This window comes from Merops nubicus, unplaced genomic scaffold (genome assembly GCF_000691845.1).
Source record: "Merops nubicus isolate BGI_N331 unplaced genomic scaffold, ASM69184v1 scaffold358, whole genome shotgun sequence".
Taxonomy (NCBI): Eukaryota; Metazoa; Chordata; class Aves; order Coraciiformes; family Meropidae; genus Merops; species Merops nubicus.
The window spans coordinates 28633-47348 of record NW_008627499.1 but is presented as its reverse complement, the minus strand read 5'-3'; the positions used below and the strand labels follow the sequence as shown (position 1 = coordinate 47348).

The 18716-nt window shown below is 39.4% G+C and overlaps 1 protein-coding gene across 1 annotated transcript in view; it reads right to left on the bottom strand.

The window, feature by feature from the left end:
- LOC103778709 (ankyrin repeat and IBR domain-containing protein 1-like) overlaps positions 1 to 18232 on the bottom strand; it is a gene marked incomplete at its 3' end in the record, with an annotated part of 37622 nt that extends 19390 nt beyond the window's left edge. The window contains exons 1-2 of the mRNA XM_008946310.1: positions 17963 to 18232; positions 3251 to 3551 (exon numbers count right to left, since the gene is read on the bottom strand). Coding sequence (XP_008944558.1) covers positions 3251 to 3551; positions 17963 to 18150 — 489 coding nt within the window. The remainder of the gene's footprint in view (positions 1 to 3250; positions 3552 to 17962) is intronic.
- Positions 18233 to 18716: the final 484 nt, after the last annotated feature.

Here is an 18716-nt window from a genome sequence, read left to right as displayed (position 1 = left end):
AAAGAGTTAGAAGGACTACACACTATACTGGAAGACTTAAGATATTTCAGATTCTAATTTTAGGATCCAAGTTCTTCTATCCTAAAGTAGGGCATATAAGGAATTTTGAACTTGAGGGTGCGCTCAACATTTCTCATGTAGAAAGCTTGATTAGTTTTTCTGCCAATGACCAGGCCCTTCTAGGGGAAGGCTAGATAGAAAAACTGTTACTGAAAACGCCTGTCACCAGAATTTATCATGCAGCTGGATCAAAAAAGTGGCACTCAAAAGGAGAATGTGAGAAGAGTACACAGACTTTGCAGTTAATATTTGTGTTTATCAAATCTAAAAAGAATTAAAAGTTGACAACCAAGACAAAAACAGTATTGTCTTAGAACTAGGAGACAGGTTGGTAGTTTACAAATCAATCACATCAAAAAAGGGACTAAATCAATGACATAACTGTATAAATAAGGAAAGATTCCTTCTAGTTAACCGGAAGAGCCAGGGAACACCTGTATGTCATTCAGTTACCAGGTACATAATTAGCTGCCTTTGGGCATAACTCATCCAGCAAAGTCTGAACAGTGGCTTGCCTCCTTGGTGGAAATCAGTAAGCGTGCACATAATTTCTAGGGACGTATTGGAGACAAATTGCTACTGTGGAGCTGTAACGACATGGGTCAGAGAAGAGAGAAAGTATGGGTGCAAGACTCAGGCTGTGATACTGGAGATTAAGTACTAGCATGCAACAGCAGCATCCTCTTGACTCCTCACAGTACCTAGTACGGGAACAGTGGGACAGGGGCTTAAGTTATTGCACAGAAAGTGCTGCAAGAAATCTGAGTTTCCATTCATTACAAGTTCAGAAAACAGGGAGGGACCATCTTTCTACTAACAGAATGAAAGAAGTGTTCGCTATTTGATATAAAAAGACACTGTCTGAGTTTTATAAGAGTGGACTAAAGAAAAATCAGGAGATAAAGAAGAGGATTCAGTTCAAGATGGTGCACAGCTAAGGCTGGGGAATTGAAATCACAAACTTTAAATGAGAATTTTCAGAATTTATCTGGAAACACAACAGAACACAGTCAATGTAACAAAGTAATACCACAGTACATATTATGAGAGAATCACAAAGAAGCTCACACTATTGTAAGGGTGGTGCTATTTACCTTTAAAAAAAACCCCAAAACCGCACAAACTCACAGACAAATAACCTAACTCTATCAACAAATACCAGAGAATCCCAGTGGAATTCAAATCTGGACTTAAACAAAAAAACTTTGGTGGCCACTTGATCAAAACGGTAACAGTAGAAGTGGCATGCTGACCAAAGACAGAAAGGCTGCAAGGGCAGAAACCACAAAAATAAAGGGAACTTCAGCCACTGCATCTTCCATGTATACTGAGAAAATGCTATGCTAATACATAATGCTTAAATTAAAATTTCAGATTACATAAGTGACTCAATACTAGAAAAAATAGTTAGCAAACACGTGAGAGAAGAAACTCCTGACTTTGTTCAGAGTAGTCTGCAAGACCTAATTCAAGATGTCACCATCAAAGAACCACTCAACAAGGACTCCCAAATTGTAATTAGATTCACCAGTCTTGCAGAAGCAGAAAAAGAGAAATAATCCACTCCCTGCTTTCAAAAAGTGATACTAAACAAAAGCATGTAAAGAAAATTCTAGAAACACCAGAAGAACCTGTGAAGGTAGAACAATGGGACAAAAATCACAGGGGAAATAAGAAGCTGAAGTTGTCTCCAGATGAAGAATATGTAAAGAAAAAATTCTGGAACAGGTAAATGTAAAATTACAATAAAAAAGGCTCTGAATGGTCTTTGAGCAGTGTGCCAAGTATATAACAATTCAGAATAAATAATTTTAAAACATCACACAGTAAATCTGTCAATGTGTTTGTAAAGTTGGTAGCTAGACAAAGTGCAAAAGCAATCCCAAAAAACATAAAGCAGAAAAGTGATGTGAATTGTTGTCTGTGAATTTACCACGTGTTTTATGAAAGACACAAAAGAAAGTCTGTTTGAAACTGAAGTCTCAGCACAAGAGGTTCTAGAACAACCAATAAACCAAACACTAATACAGATACCCAGCACCAGATGATCCTTATTTGTGAGTCCTAATGGAACTCCAATATAAAAGTTCCGAAGTCTTTATTACAATATGCAACTTTTTGCTTAAATATGTCACATTACAAGTTTAGAAGGTGGTAAAAGTAATACCAATAGTAAAAATAGCTTCAAAGAAAATCAGAAAAGAACAGGAAGAGTCAGTTTTTACTGCAGAGAGAGGTCACCAATGAAGTCCCACAGGTGCTGGGACCTGACTGCTTAAGGTATGCAGAAGTTATCTAGAAAAACATGTGAATACTGAGGTGATACATGTTGCTGATGATGCTAAGTTAATGAGTGTATTCTCAATAAACATGAAGTTAAACACAGAGGAAAGCCTAAATTTTACTCTGAATTAATAGTTACCATTCAAAATACAAATCTTGATGTTATAATATACAGACTTAGGAAAATGTTGGCTGTTTTTGAAAATGTTAATGTCTGTTCTTGTGTTCTTCAAATTAAATTACTAGAACAATTAAATACTAGTCCTCATTACTTAGTATAGTTTAAAAATAGATTTGATGTGAGACCTTTAAGTCATTATGATTCCGAATTACTCATTAGTATTCATTACTTTCACAAACATTAAAGTATTTTTGAATTTGTAAAAAGGTAATTATATTGAAGTATGCTAGAACAGATGGATGGCATCCTCTAAAAAAGCTGGGCACTGTAAATTTGACATCAAACCTGTTCATGAGTCACAGACAGCATTTCCCAGTCCCAGCTACAGAGCAGAATAAAAAGAGCTCTAATTTTCTCTCAGGCAGTTACCTCACTTCTTGTTACACATGCAAGTATGACTATGCCTACCTTTAAAGCTTTTTCACTATTGTTACAGTCTTGTAATTATTTCCAATTTTCATAAGTCTACATGAGTCTTCTTTGGTCTGAGGAGTTTACATCATGAAGTTAATGTATATGTAATACAGTTTCTTCATTGTTCTCTACAGATAGTGTACGTTTTGGGCTATTTATCTTTGTCATTTTTCCAATTAATGAAAGTTTAATTAAAATGTTAATTCAATGTGCTATATCAGATTTTTTTTCGCTGAAATAGCTTTGTGAAACACTGTGCATGTCATTTACTAATAGCAGTCTACAGACTTCTGATTATCTATGAACCTTTACCTCAACACAGGTTTTCATCCCTGAGGCAGCAGCATAGTGCAAAGGTGTATTTTTTTTGTTGTCAACAGCATCAATGGCTGCTCGTTCATATTGTCCTTCATCCAGCTTTGCCCCCTTCCACTTCAGGATCATTTGCAGACAATCTGCTCTTCTGCAGTCATCTTCTGAGGGTCGTGTCAGGCGAGGATGAAGAGCCCCTTCCGAGATCATGATCTGAGGTCCCATACACAGTAAGTGCATAGATGTCTCATTGTGCACATTCCGTTTATTTGGGTTACCATCTCGAACAAAAAGGAAAGTTCTGCAAGGGGGCAAAAAAATTAGAAGAAAAGTAATTAGCACACAATGCCACTCAAGTTCTTGAAGTGGGAAGGTTCTCATATGACAGCTCTCTTTTCTTCTTGCCAAGATTTTGATGAGCCATGTTAGTGATAAACATTCTTAACAGATAATTACTACTAGACAGCTCTCCTCTATTTCTTTTAGGAGTCAAGAGCCAAGTTCTGGATGAATTAATGAAATATCATTAAGTACCACACATTAATTACTTTGTCAGTGTGTGACAGACTTGACTTGGCAAAGTTTATTCTACAACTCTGTGTTGTATTGCAATAAATGGTATTAATTCACAAAACTGAATACTTTCTTTTTTCAACTCTGTATCTGAATGGTAGTGCATCTGGTAGTTCGCAAATTGATAATGCCAGAGCAATTTCTTACACATTCATTCTCCTTTCCTGTATCTTTAGTCAGATGTCAATGCAGTGCTTATTCCTTTTTGAAAATATACAGAATACTTTTCCTTGTAGTACTGCATGCATTGAGGAAAGACTCTATGCTTTCTCACTATAATATTATGGAAGTATGACATAATGCAAGCCCTCCGCTATGCAGATGACAAAGGGTGGCAAGAATTTAAGTCTTCCCTTAAATGCTTTAAAGGCAGTTCAAAGTGGACAATAAATTATATTGGCAAAAAGGATCCGCTTAGGAATGAAAGTGGAACAATGGACTGATTCCTGGAATTGCAACTCTGATTCCTAACAGCTCCTGAAACAACACAGCTCTCTGCTGCTTCTTGCCAGCAAGGAACTATAGCAATTACAATCCAGTTCTGAAATGGAAGAACAGAGACATATCATACAAGCACTGTGAATCTAAACTTGCTTTAGCCTTTTGAGGTATACTAAAATAATCTGTTTCTTAAGGAAGAGTGAATGGTACAAAATGGCAGAGAAGAAAGATCATCTCTGTGCACGACTTGGGTCAGAGAGGTAGCAACGGTGCAAGAACTCCGTGCAAATGTAGGAAGGACAGTACCCGGAGAGGTAATACCAGGTTAAATCAAATGGTTCATGTGTTTCAGAAGTGACTCCAGGAACACAGATGCTGTTCCCATAAGCCCCTTCACACATAGAACGAGCTGAAGTCACTGTTCATCTCTCCAGGCTGCTCCCTGACTCCGAACAGTTTGCAAGTGTGAAAAAAGCAGTGATTCCAGAATCATGAAAGAATGGCTTGATAATAGCTGTTTGGTCATCTGGACTGCTGTCCTTTTGTCCTTCTGAAAATCTCTGTACAGTCCGAGTTCAAAACGAAGCTTATTACTGAAATACTGGTCCTTTAAATAAGTGATGATAAAGTAGTCAGAGGAAAAGATAAAACCAAAACAGTCTCCTCTATTGCCCTATTTTGGCAATGCTGGCAAAATGTTCCTTAGAGAAATCTGTCTTTCATTCCATCATAGCTGACACGATAGATGCATTTGTTAGGAAAATACGAATATGCCAAACTTGAGGTTAAATATGTTGCCAAAAAAGTGATAGCACATTTTGTTTGCTTGGTTTTTTTTTAAAACTATTTTCAAAGGAAAAGTATGTAGCAACACAGGCAAAATGCTTCACAGACTCACCAATACTTAGCTCTTTATCACTAGTGGAATTCCATGCCGTGGTATTTTAAAGCATGTGATTCACTCCTGAATCAGGTTACAGTGCATCTGATTTCAGAATAAAACAATGTTTTTGTCATGACCTGTGAAAGCCATAAATCAGATGCTTTTTCTTACAAAGCTGTATTTTACACACAAACAAAAATATTTATAGCCTCTGCTAACATAATAGCAAGATTAACTGAATTCTGTCAGTTAAAGAGACCATCCTGCCTATACTCATCTCCCTCTCTTTATTTTTTAGTGTAAGGTGAAGTCAAGCAAATGCTGAAAAGTCCAGCTGAACACACAACTTAAGGTTCAGAGAAGATGACTAGTGTCCAAAAAAGAGTAAATGAATACATTTTACATGCACAAATTCATTATTCGATAGGGCTCCGTTTTTACCAGTGCTATTTGGTACATAAGACTTTCACAGAGCAGTGCTACAGACCCCTGCAACTTGGCTCACAACTTCAGAGGTATAAAAAGCTAAATTCTCCCTTGAAATGTACTGACAGAGTGAAAACCTGCAAAGCCTATATGAAATACCACTTCACCACAAGGCAGACAGACTTTACTCTAGTCAAGAGTCTCCAGATTTTGCTTCAAGCTGTAGCTCTTTGCAGAATCCAAATCTGAGGTGACAAAAGCATTAAAAAAGTGTTGAAAATAGTGACAAAAAAGAAAGGGCTGTAACATTCACACCTACTGCTATATGCATTTGCAAAAAAGCAGCAAGACGCTTAAGATCACAAGGCTGTGAACTTGTATAATAAACAGCTGGCACATTCCCTCATTCTGGGAAACTAAAATCAACACAACCATTTCTTTGGGTTTTAATAAAATCTTTCACGTTTGGCGTATGAAACCCATCATATTTACAGTATCTTGTCTCTCTAAGCAAATGCGTTATATATCTCTATATATGTATACACATCTACATATATGTATATGCAAGCACAAACCTAAAGCTCATAGCTTTCTGAGCATTAAGAGACATATGGGTAAGCCATGAGTTAGTTACAACATACAGAAGAGCCAAGCCCTGCTACCCAGTAATTTAAAACTAGCATGCAATGAATTAACGATTATTGAATCATTCAGCTTCCAACACAGTAGGTCAATACTGATCCATTAAAACTTGAATAATCATAGTTATTTCATTAACTCAAAGTACTTTCTCATCCAAACGTACTATAACAAAACAACCACAGTGTACTGGCAAGCACCCATCTTTTTAGTCATTATTGACAGCTGTATAGAAGCATAAGCTGGTTTAAATAATTTTGTGAAGAGTATATTATTTATCTGATGTTGAAAGCCACATCTAGTAAAAGTAATTTTAATATGTTTATTCATTCTTTAGTACTAGAACATTCTTTATTAATGCTTAAAGTTTCTTCTCTGTTTCATTAAGATTCTTAAGCTTCTCTTACAGCCCAGCAATCTCCTGCATGGAGTAAAAACCTGAGGAGACAGTGACTACTTCTATTCTGAAGCAAAATATCTGATGAACAGATCATTAACCACTTATCAAAAAAAACCCCACAGACTACTATTCTGACTTTTTATAAACCTTATGTTCAATTACATATGGTTGGATTTGATGATCTTAAAGGTCTTTTCCAACCAAAATGATTCTATGATTCTGTGAATTGGCCCCTTGCCTATCAACTGTTACTAACACTACAAGAATACCCATAAACACTAGTAACAGCCTACTATGGTAAGGAGTGATATCATACCAGTGCTGATTTGGGCTCACAGCAAAGGAAGCATATGAGAAGCTGTCAATGATACTGTCTCAACTGTTGATCGAAGTCTGTGGAGAGCTAATTCTGAAATCTGAAATCCACCAGACATTTTAAGATGCCTTATGTCAAGTACTCCACTCTGGCCTCCAATTCTGTATTCTTCCTGAAAAGAAATGCCCCCCTTATGTTCCCATTCATAAGATTCTTACCAAGTACTTGGGCCTTGGGACAACTGGTCAAGGAATAAGGAGCACAAGTAGTGTTCTCCTCTATCCCTCCAGCTGCAGGGAGTTAATGCAGGAATAAACAGAAGAACCAGCAAATTGATACCTGGCTTCAAGTCTGCTGCCACTGGTAGGGTGGGTCTTTTGATTTTAGGTCAGTTTACACAACACCAGGCCTGCTGGTGACAGACAGGGTATACCTGTCTCAAAGGGGGAAAAGAATTTTGTACAGGAGTTGGCCAGGCTCACTGAAAGAGTTTTAAACTAGATTTGAAGGGGAAAAGGGAAAAACATCTCCAAGAAGGGCTGGAAGAAGGATCTCGTTAACTGCAGGCCTGCCAACCTGACCTTGGTGCCAGGGAAGGTTATGGAGCAGATCATCTTGAGCGTCATCACAAGGCACCTACAGGACAGCCAGATGATCAGGCCCAGCCAGCAGGGTTTATGAAAGGCAGGTCCTGCTTGACTAACCCGATCTCCTCTTCTCACCTGACAAGGTGAGCCACTTAGTGGATGTGGAAAAAGGCCGTGGATGTTGCCTATCTGGATGTTAGCAAAGCTTTTGATACAGTTTCCCACAGCATCCTCCTGGAGGAACTGGCTGCTCATGGCTCAGACAGGCATGCGCTCTGCTGGGTGGACGGCTGGGCCCCGAGAGGGGGGTTGGCAGACGGTCACAAGTGGAGCTCCCAAGGGTTCAGCACTGGGGCCTGTTCTCTTTAGCATCTTTACAAATAATCTTGATGAGAGAGGATCAAGGGCACCCTCAGCAAGTTTGCAGACAACACAAAGATGTGCGTGTGAGTCGATCTACCTGAAAGTAGGGAGGCTCTACAGAGGGACCTGGACAGGCTGGATCAGTTGGTGGAGGTAAGGTTGAACAAGGCCATGTGCTAGGTCCTGCGCTTGGGTTGCAGCAACCCCATGCAGTGCTACAGGCTTCGAAGCTGCACGGTGGAAAAGGACCTGGGGTTGTTGGTCGACAGCTAGCTGAATATGAGCCAGCAGCGTACCCAGGTGGCCAAAAAGGCCAACAGCATCCCGGCTTGTATCAGAACTAATGTGGCCAGCAGGACTAGGGAACTGTACTCAGCACTGGTGAGGCCACACCTCGAGTACTGGGTTCAGTTTTGGGCCCTCTCGTGCTCTACAACTACCTCACAGGAGGCTGCACCAAGGTGTGGGGGGGTCTGTTCTGCCATGTGAGAAGCAAAAGCACAAGAGGGAGCAGCCTCAAGAGGTGCCAGGGAAAGTTTAGAGTTGGACATTAAGAAAACTTTCTTCACAGAAAGGGTTCTAAAGCCCTGGAAGAGGCTGCCCAGGGAAGTGGTAGAGTCACCATCCCTGGAATTTATTTAAAAGATACACAGATGTAGCACTTAGGGACATGGTTTAGTGGTGACCTGGCAGTGCTGGGTTAATGGTTGGACTTGATGATCTTAGAGGTCTCTTCCAAACAAAATGATTCTGTGACTCTGTGATTCTAAATAGTGTACCTCTGGCAAAATCCACTAAATCAATTTCCTCAGTACTCAAATTCTGCAGGTTCTCAGAGGAAACTACCACTTTGAGAACCAGGTTCCACTGGACTGGAACAGTTAGGTTCAAATGACTTTGACTCTGCCAACAAACACCCTTCTTATTTCACATACTGACTTAATGTAATGTTCAGCACAAACATACTGCCTAGAACGCAAGGACTGTCTTTACTCTCTCCTAAACTGGCTCTAAACAGCCTCACAATCTCTTTCATTGTATTGCTGTCATTTCACCTATGGTTCCCCCAAATAGCTTGTTTCCAAAGGACTGTTAAAGTGATTAAACGTAGGTCAATACTTGAGTCTGAGTTCCAGTTCTGGACTGACTTTTGCTAACATAGTAGGCCATCACGTAGTAACACCTAAGAAAAGTCTTATACAAATATGCATCAATAAAGGACTTGCTATTCTCTTTACTAAAAATATGCAAATAGGTTGTAAAGTTTCTCTGGTTTAGTGGGTTTGTGTTAGCTAATACGATTATCACCTTCTGTAGATAGACAGCAATCTTTGTCTTTGTATAACGCAAAAAATCAAGAAGGACAATGTGCAGAAGTGGCAAACTGAATTGAGAAGCACAGATCCAAGGGTAGTGTATATTAGAACTGAGCAGCACAAAACTTGGTGAATCCTTACACTTGTTGTACTGTGGCCAAAAAAAGAATGTTTTATATATGCTTCCTATGCCTGTTAGGAGGAACAGCAGCACCAAAACAAAGAATTTAATGATGCATGATTCAAAAAGGTATCAACATCATCCTTAAATTATCCTGAACCACAAAACTATCCTTATTTATGTCAGACTTGAGCTTGGCATTCCCTTGGACTGTCAGGACCACTGTCTCCACGATCCCATGTAACTTCTTGCTTTCATGTCAATATTCTGAGTGAGATTTCAAAAGAAAAAGAGCTGAGTGATAAATTAACAGTGGCTCCCACTGGAGCTTATTGCTTGACAGCAGCTTTTGTGACTAAATGTCTTCTGTAATGTAAAATCTGTGTTACCTTAATCTCTGTTTCTGGCCCTTTCCTCTATACATTTTTTTGCAGCTAAAACAAATTCTTGAACTCAGGTTTCAACCAGCCTTCTCTCCAACTCCCTCCTCTGAACAGTTTTTTTCCAAATAGACAATCCACACTGAAATCTCTTCTATCTTTGAAAGCATTATTTCTAGGCTGGTTTCAAATACATAACAGATGAAATAGTAAGCATTAAGTAACCAAGGAGTGGGTTCATCTTCACCATTTAAACACACAGCTTTGTACTTCTGTGCAGGGACCTTTATCTACATATCTGCTTGTAAATCACCTAGCAATGTATGACATCTAGTGTTGATATTATTTATAAAGCAGTAATGATGAAATTACACAGCAGATGTTTACAGGACTTGCAGAACTTATAATTTCAATCTGCATGCTACAAATTAGTGTCATTAAAGATAAAGCATTTTCCTTAAATGTCTCACGGAAATAATACTTTAACATTTACACTGAAAAAAATGTACAAAAATCCACAAAATAATCAAATCATCCACAGTCTGTATTTGGGCCAAAAGGAAAACTGGGTTTAGACACAATATCACTGAATATTTTAGTTCGGTATTGCATTTAGCTATAAAAGTTAATGAGTTATTTTCGATAAATTTACTTCTGTTTAGCAGAAACTCTAAGTCTCTCAAGTCATTACTCTGGTAACTACTGAGCCAACAGATCTCTCTGTTAAGGAAGCCACACGTGCCTCTAACCCGAGGGAGAAGTTAGGCAATTTGACAAAATGATTCAGCAGTTAACAATCAACTCGACAGAATCACAAACTCTACCTGGTAACAAAATTAGTTGAAATAAAGATTCAGTCATCCCAGCTGGCAAGGACCAAGGCTGTACTCCTCTACAGCCCAAATATAATTTTACTTTGCCTGTGGTAAAATGTTCACAAGGTTTCTACTAAGGAGAACAGACAACACAGAATAAGAAATCTTTAATGCTATACTGCATTAATATCTCATCTCACCATCTCACCTGCTTTCCTGAGGGTGCAGAGAAACCTAACAGCAAGAAGAAGCAGTAACTCAACATGTTCAGCAGTGGCATTGTCTGGAGAGCAAGGCTGTATTATGACTCTGTAAGCATCACATCCATTCAACCTATGAAGGCTAAAATAATCAGAAATCAGCTAGAAAAAGGTCAGCTTTAAGAGCTGAGGACATAGCAGCTGGCTGGCATTTAAGCTTTGCTACTACTACTAAGATAAAGACTCCCCATTCTTTTGTGAGGAAGTTATAGGGAGCCCCAGGGAGGCCACCCTGGGAAGCCACACATCTAATTAGTGACAACTGTTTTCAAATAAGATTTTGAGCGTTAGGGGGGAAAAAAACTCCAAAGGAGTAGGTCAAATAAGGGTATGAGTTTTTCAACCTGCCTTAGCACTACTTCAAAAGCCAGTGCCCAACTGGGTGACAGCCTTTGAGAAACTGAGTAAGCACCACTGCTGTTACTCCATGTCTGCAGCTGCTCTTCTAAGTGTCCCCACTGCTTCTGGCCTTTGGCAGTTTTCTCCACTGAGGATACAGTTACAGTAAGAACTTGCTCCATTTTAAAGGCTTCCTAACCTATAAAATTCCTCCATCCTCTTGACTGTTCTTCAGATGAAGTATCATGACAACGACCTTATAAATGACTGCTTTCAGTCATTTAAGCATTTCAATTCACTTGGACCTCTTGTTTCTTTATAAACACTCCCATAAGCCTAGTCAGGTCTTGTTCTTCATATATTATTTTCCTAGTTCAGATCAAGAACTCCCTTCAATATTTCAAATTCCAAAGCATTTAGTAGGTGACTAAGCCTCATAATAATAGAAATAATTAATCTGAAAAGGGTCTTACAGAACCAAAGCCCAGATATTTTTCAGCAGCTAAGCAGAATGACAACAAAACATTCAGATAAACACTGCACTGATCATTCGCCACAGACGATGAAAGTGAAACATTTAACACTATCACCAGCAGTTTCTCCCACAAGTAGCATTCACGCCTGATGCACTGTCAAAGTGTTCCATTTACAGCTTTGCAGGTGCTTACTATTCAATTTTACACCATTTAGCATATTCTGGGATGAATTTAATCTTCTCTCAGCTCTGGAGATCTACAATGCAGACAGCTACAGCTGATGCAGTTCTCTTAGATTCCCTTTATAATCAATGGGAAGAAAGAGGCGCTTACGGCAGAGAAGGCTCCGAGGTGACCTTTTTATGGCCTTCCAGTATCTTAAGGGTGCCTACAAGAAAGCTGGGGAGGGACTTTTTAGGATCTCAAGTAACAACAGAACTAGAGGGAATGGGGCAAAGCTGGAAGTGGGCAGATTCAGGCTGGATGTGAGGAAGAAGTTCTGCACCATGAGAGTGGTGAGACCCTGGAATGGATTGCCCAGGGTGGTGGTTGAGGCCCCATCCCTGGGGGTCTTTAAGGCCAGGCTGGATGAGGCTCTGGGCCGCCTGATCTAGTGGGAGGTGTCCCTGTTCATGGCAGAGGGGTTGGAACTGGGTGATCCTTGTGGTCCCTTCCAACCCTGACAGATTCTGATCTGTTGTGGCAGAGGACTTTGGAGCCCTGGTGGCTCGGTGGTTGGACTTGATGATCTTGGAGGTCCCTTCCAACCTAAATGATTCTATGATTCTATGAATTTAAAATATTTTATGGTGAACTTCACAGTAAAATTAATTGTACTGTCGCCTTCACTAATTATTCACTGACTACATTTATTACCTAGGTCTACACTGACTATAAAGGGAGTCTAGCATGAGTAGTTCCAAGGCAGACATACTTACTTTTATGAATAAAATTAATCTTAAGTAAAATTATATTCCAAATATTCAAATTATCTGTATAACTGATAATTACAAAGAAGCCTGGTTTTTGTTGTTCAAAAGTGAATAATCTAGAAAATCACATTCTAATAAATTATTCAAGTGAAATATTATAATGTATTGTAATGTTTTAAGTTATTAAAACAGTACAGAAGTCTTTCATTGTGTGGGAGAAAAAGAAAATACTTAGGTGGACATCTTCTACACTAAAATCTGAAATCAAAGCTTTTAAAAACTACTTTTAGGAAAGAAGCATATGCAAGTATTATGCCATCATAATTTCTTCCCCAAATGATCTGTAAAATTGCCTGGAAAACACCAAAGAAATTTAATCATTCAAAGAGTTATCAGGAAGAATGAAAAAAACCCCGATAAAAACCACAAAAGGCTCCTCCAAGATTTCTGAAGAACCCATTGAAAATGTCCATACATCCAACACAAGTTTCCTCACACTGGGATCCTGTTGTGTTCTTTAGTAACTCCACATTTTTCCCCTTTGCCCTTATTAGACAAATAACTGCTGTTAGCATTCTTATTTTTCTTTTGTTCACAGTTATATTGGAAATACAGTTAGGAGTATAATTTAAAAAGGAACACCAGTCTTACTAGCAAAGCATTGAATAGATTTTCAAAATCTGATAAAGAAAAAATTTATTTTGTAGCATCTTTCTAAAGATTTCAGCATGAATAATTTAGGTTGATTTCGATCTCAGCATTTAAAACTTGACAGAACTTCTGTCTCAGTCAAAACAGTGGAGAGTGAAGTAGCCTGAAGTAGTCTCTTCTTTATTTGCATCTCCAGAAAAAAAAAAAAATCTAAAATCCAGAGCACCTGCAACCTTAATAGAAAATAGTAAACTACAGCACCTCTCTAAAGCCAGAAACAGGGCTTTCTCTAATACTTCTCTTTGATATATATTTCTGCAGCACAAAAATGCCCTAATATCTTCTCAGCTTGAGAGGAGTCATGTTCTGAAAAAAGTCTGCACACATCTCCCACCAACACATCCAAAACCATCCAAAATTTTCAACATGACCAAAAAAGGAATAACAACCAACAAAAACTGACATGGGAAGAGACATGCGTTGGTCATGAAGAGACAATGTGTTGTGACCAATGCAATATTCCCTCTCATGTTAACAAATTTTCTGTCATATTCTTCCTATCTCAGTATACTTTCTTTGATTGCATTACAACTGCTTAAACGAGTCCTTACTGAAACCTCTGAAGCAGGATACGATAGACAAGACTATGGCCTCTATCAGTCTGAAATTCTAAGAGTTGCAAATTTATTTAACATACCAGGATATTTCAGCCTAGAGGAAACCACGACCGCTTTGAGCTTTGGTCATTCTGCTGCAGTGACAAATACTTCCCAAATCATAATAATGAAAAAAATATTTCCTATACCCAGATCCTGAGCACAATTACTGATGATTCTCTCTAGCTACCTTAGCTGCGCCTTCAATGCCAGAGTTGCTTGATCACTATTACTTACTGGCAGGCATCAAGAATGTTAGAAAAGTGGAGGTGTTTTGCTTTTTTCACTTTCAGCACTCACCTCAATTTACAGAATATTCTGTAACTGGAAATCTTTTTTTTTTCCCTGTTCTAAGAAAATAAAAACCCAGTTTCAAAACCCCACCCTTTCACCACACAGCCCTGTGTTTCTATCAACTCCTCCTCCCTGCTCTTCAGCTCAGGATCACCAGCAACTGCTACAAACAATCCCCTTTTGGCTTGAATACTCACAAAGTGCTCAAGCTCAAACGTAACAGTATGAAGCACACAATGAGGAAAATCTGTCATCGATCCAAAAAGCTTCCCAGCAAAGCAACAGTACTGAAAGTCACGCCACAACATATATTGTGAAATGACCCTTTATCCAAGACATTTTTTTTTCCTTTCAACCACAAGTGGTGCCCTTGTGATTTCCAGCCACTCCATCTCAACCACCTTCTGGAAAAGTCTGTTCTCTTGTCATATTTCAGGAGTGATTCACCAACAAACATACCCTAGTGAATGACGCTCCACATTGATAGCAATTCTTTTGAAGTGAGTACTCAAGATGGTCTCAGAAGTACCTTAGGCAAAAAAAGCCTGAGGGTGCTTGATCATCTGAAGATTGCATTTTCTACAGAAAACAAAATTTCCTGTGTGCTCCTACTCTGTAATATTTTTACACTCCTTTAGTGACTGAAATCCTCTTGAATAGGCATTTTCTATCAAGACCTTCATTCATAGGGAATCGTGATAAATGTTTACAGTGGAGTAACATCAAGGTGTATGTTGTACAAAGCTCTCAAACCCGACCTGTGAGTGCTATGCATCCCACATTTTTTTTTAATATTTCTGAGTGCTGTGTAACTTCTTCCTCTTACTTCCAGAAGCTTTACCTATCACCCATTAGAGACTACCTATTTATTAGCTTGCAATAAAAACAGGCCGAATAGTGACATCAATACAGATTTGTAACGGAGGTGATATTTCTGAACTGTTAACAACCAAGCCAAACTTCTGTGAACATCACTGCTGAATCTAAGCACCACCAGCAGATGTCTAGAGACTCCAGCAGAACATCACAGAGTATATCACACTCAAATTGTTCCTGCAGCATTTACAATATGGTCCAATACAGAAAACTGGAAATGATTATTTCTTTGCTTATAAAATGGAAAGTAACCTTCTCATGTTTTATGGAGAGATTTCAAGGCACATAATTTCTCTCTGTACCTTTCTAAATTTAGTAAGAGGCTTAAGACTGTTAGGGCTTGGTAAGGATGGTAGTCCATGGGAGGCAGGACTGTTGCAGCCCTGTGTCCTCAGGTCCACCCAGGAGAGAGTCTGGGCTGTATTCCCAACAGACACAAACATACCTAAGTAATGCATACACACATGGTGGTCCACACAGATGTACATGGACAGAAACACCCAGCACTCAACTGACTACAAACAACACTGGTGGCCTCATTCTGTTCCCCTCTCTCAGCATGCAGGATGAAGGTCTGCTAGTGGGAAAAATATGCATATAAACAATATTGATCCCTTCAGTAACTGGCCTTGGACGCTGTTTATCCCGCAACTGGCACTGGATGACCTCGACCTTCCCGTTACCACACACACACACACACACTGCAAGTCTGTAGGCACTGGCTTTAGACACCACCAGTACCTGGTAATAACAGAAAAAGATAGTGAGAAATAAAAACAAAACTGAAAACACTTTTCTGCCATTCCCCCTTCTGCCCAGACTTGGCTGCAATCCTGACTCTTCTACCTTGTTCCCCACTGAGCAGTGGTGGATGGGGAATTGGGCCTGTGGTCTTTTCATAACGCTTCAGCTCTGCTGCTCATGCTGCTGTTCCCATGCTCCAGGGTCCCACCCATGGGATACAGTCCTTCCAGAACTGCTCCCGTATGGGTCTTTCCCAAGGGCTGCAGTTCTTCAACAACTGCTTCCACATGGGTCCTTTCCAGAGGGTACAGTCCTTCAGGAACGGACTGCTTCAGCATGTGTCTCCCACAGGTCTTGCCAGAAATCCTGCCCCTGTGTGGACTCGTCTCCACAGGCCACAGCTCCTGCCAGAAGCCTGCTCTGGTGTAGGCTCTCCATGGGCTGCAGCCGAACCCGCCAGCTGCCCCGGCAGGGGTTTCTCCGGGGGCTGCCGGCGGACATCCTGCCTCACCATGGCCTTCACCAGGGGCTGCAGGGGACTCTCTGCTCTGGAGCACTTCCTCCTCCTCCTTCTTCTCTAGCCTTGGTGTCTGCACTGCTCTCACATTATTTTCACTCCTCTATTACAGCTGCTGTGCAGCATTCCTTACCCTTTCTTAAATATGTTATGATGGAGGTGCCACTGGCATCACTGATGGGATCAGCTTTGGCCAGTGGTGGGGATGTTTTGGACTGGCTGAAGCCAGCTGTGTCAGGCATGGAGCAGCTCCTGATCTCTTCTCACAGAAGCCACCCTGCAGCCCCTTGCTATGAAAACCTTGCCACATATATTCTGTACAATCCCCTTCAATAGACTCCTCCTGATGGGTGTCACAGATGGAACATGGAGTGGGTGGCTCTCCTGTGACAGTCCTGAAGCAGGGGACTCCTCCCTCTTATAAGCTACATGACCTTACTAACCAGACAGGAAATGAGATAGCTGTCAGTTACAGGGAACTGCTGAGTGCTGTTATAAATTCTGGCAACTTCAAGGAGTGCTTCAAAAATTCTTCTTCGTGCTAACTAGCTATGACAAGCAATTTTTGGTTTCTAAAGATTAAATACTCAGTTCAAATAAAGTGATCTTTCAGTTAAAATAAAGTGATCTTTCAGATAAACATTATTTAAGGCTGCAGACCAAAAAAAAGTTATACATTAATGGAGTGTTTAACTATTTTCTATTTTTTATTTCAACATTTCTAATTTACCAAAGCTTTCTATGGTGCTTGAAAAAAAAATTATCATAGGAACAATCCCAGCATTTTTAACACAGTCTTGCTGAACCTTATGAAGAGAAAAATGGAATTAATGGCAAATGCTCAATTTTTTACAGCTTGATTATATACTAAATAATTCCTAGCCTGTAAATGCTGGATGAAAGATGCAGCAGCCAGGTGACTCAGACACCTGTTGTAAAACAACTGTGCAGTTCAAAACCATTGAGAAAGTTCTGTCAGCTTAAGTTTCTGCCAGTAGTCTTCATGCTGGATTATACAAAGTTTGTCCAAGTCAGGTGTTTTACATAGAACAGCTTGTACCTGCGATGTCTGGACATGGATAAGATGTTAATCTTTAATTGATCTTAGAGCACTCACAAAAATACAGAAGAATGGAAGTAGCAAACATTAGTGATTACCATCCGTGTTGACTGCAGCAATAATAAACTCACTCATTATCAAGATATATTGATGTTCACTGTTGTTATCCAAAATGAAAAATAAAAGCTGCCTGAATAACACCAGAATAAACATATTGTGCCATCTGGAAGTAGATACAATCAGTATGGTAACCATTAGGTACAGCTTTACAAACAGATTATTTTGAGAGAGGAAAACACATCACAAATGGTGGAACAGTCACTACTTTCAAAGAATTGTGGTATAGGAGTCTTCAGGAAGCAAGCTAAAAGTGTCCAAGATGAATATTACAAGGAAGGAACAAAGGTACTAAAAATAAAATTGAAAACTGTTATACCAGCCAGTGACTACAGACTAATTTGCATGTCTATTACTACTTGAACACATTACAAATTATGTGTTTGCAACACACACATATGTGTACTTATATAAGGTATTTGTACACACATGAGATATACACACATATAAGGTATTTATAACTGACCTGACACTCTTGCATTTCCTAGGTCATTTATTCATACCCGAGCAAAACTTCAAATCATGCTTACCCCAGTATACGGTTCATTCCATGCCTAGCAGCATAATGGAGTGGAGTATTGTGCTGGTACGTTTCTCCATAAGAAGTATTTGGGTCAAGAGTTTCTTTTAGTTGAGGGTTGCTCTCATAGATTTGGCAGGCCAAGTTTTCATCTCCATTTATAAGAGCTTTACGGAATTTGGTGGTTGTATTTCCCATGTTGCTCTCCTAGCTATTAATGGCACTTTCTCCTTTCCCCTTCATCCACTTATTGTACAGTTCTGTAACATGCTTCACAGCCTAAAAAGACAAACAATATTTCAGTTATTCTGTAAAACACTTTTTCCCAGATGAATTCAACCAGAGTTACAGCACTGTAATCACCCATGTGAAGAAGTACACACGGCCGGTAAACTCTACTCATGAACTGCTGAAGTCCTTCTAGGCAAGTACACAAAACCTCCCAATTCTTCACAGATTATTTCCCTGATAAGATGTGCCGTAGGCAAATACCTTCACTACTATTTTGAACATACAGGAAAAAAAAAAAAGAAAAAAAAAAAAAAGGCCAGTACCCATCTGTATTAGAAGACAGGGATGAACACTGAATTTCCATAAACAACAAGCAAATTAGGGATCAGAAGTGATTTCAACACACAGTAGAATCAAAGCACAATTCTTAAGGAGGTAAAATTCTTCAAAAGCATGCAAGAAGGCAGACATAAGTTTAACTTTTATGTAAAGAAGATCATGTGAAAATGTGCTTGAAGCACCTGTGACTGTGT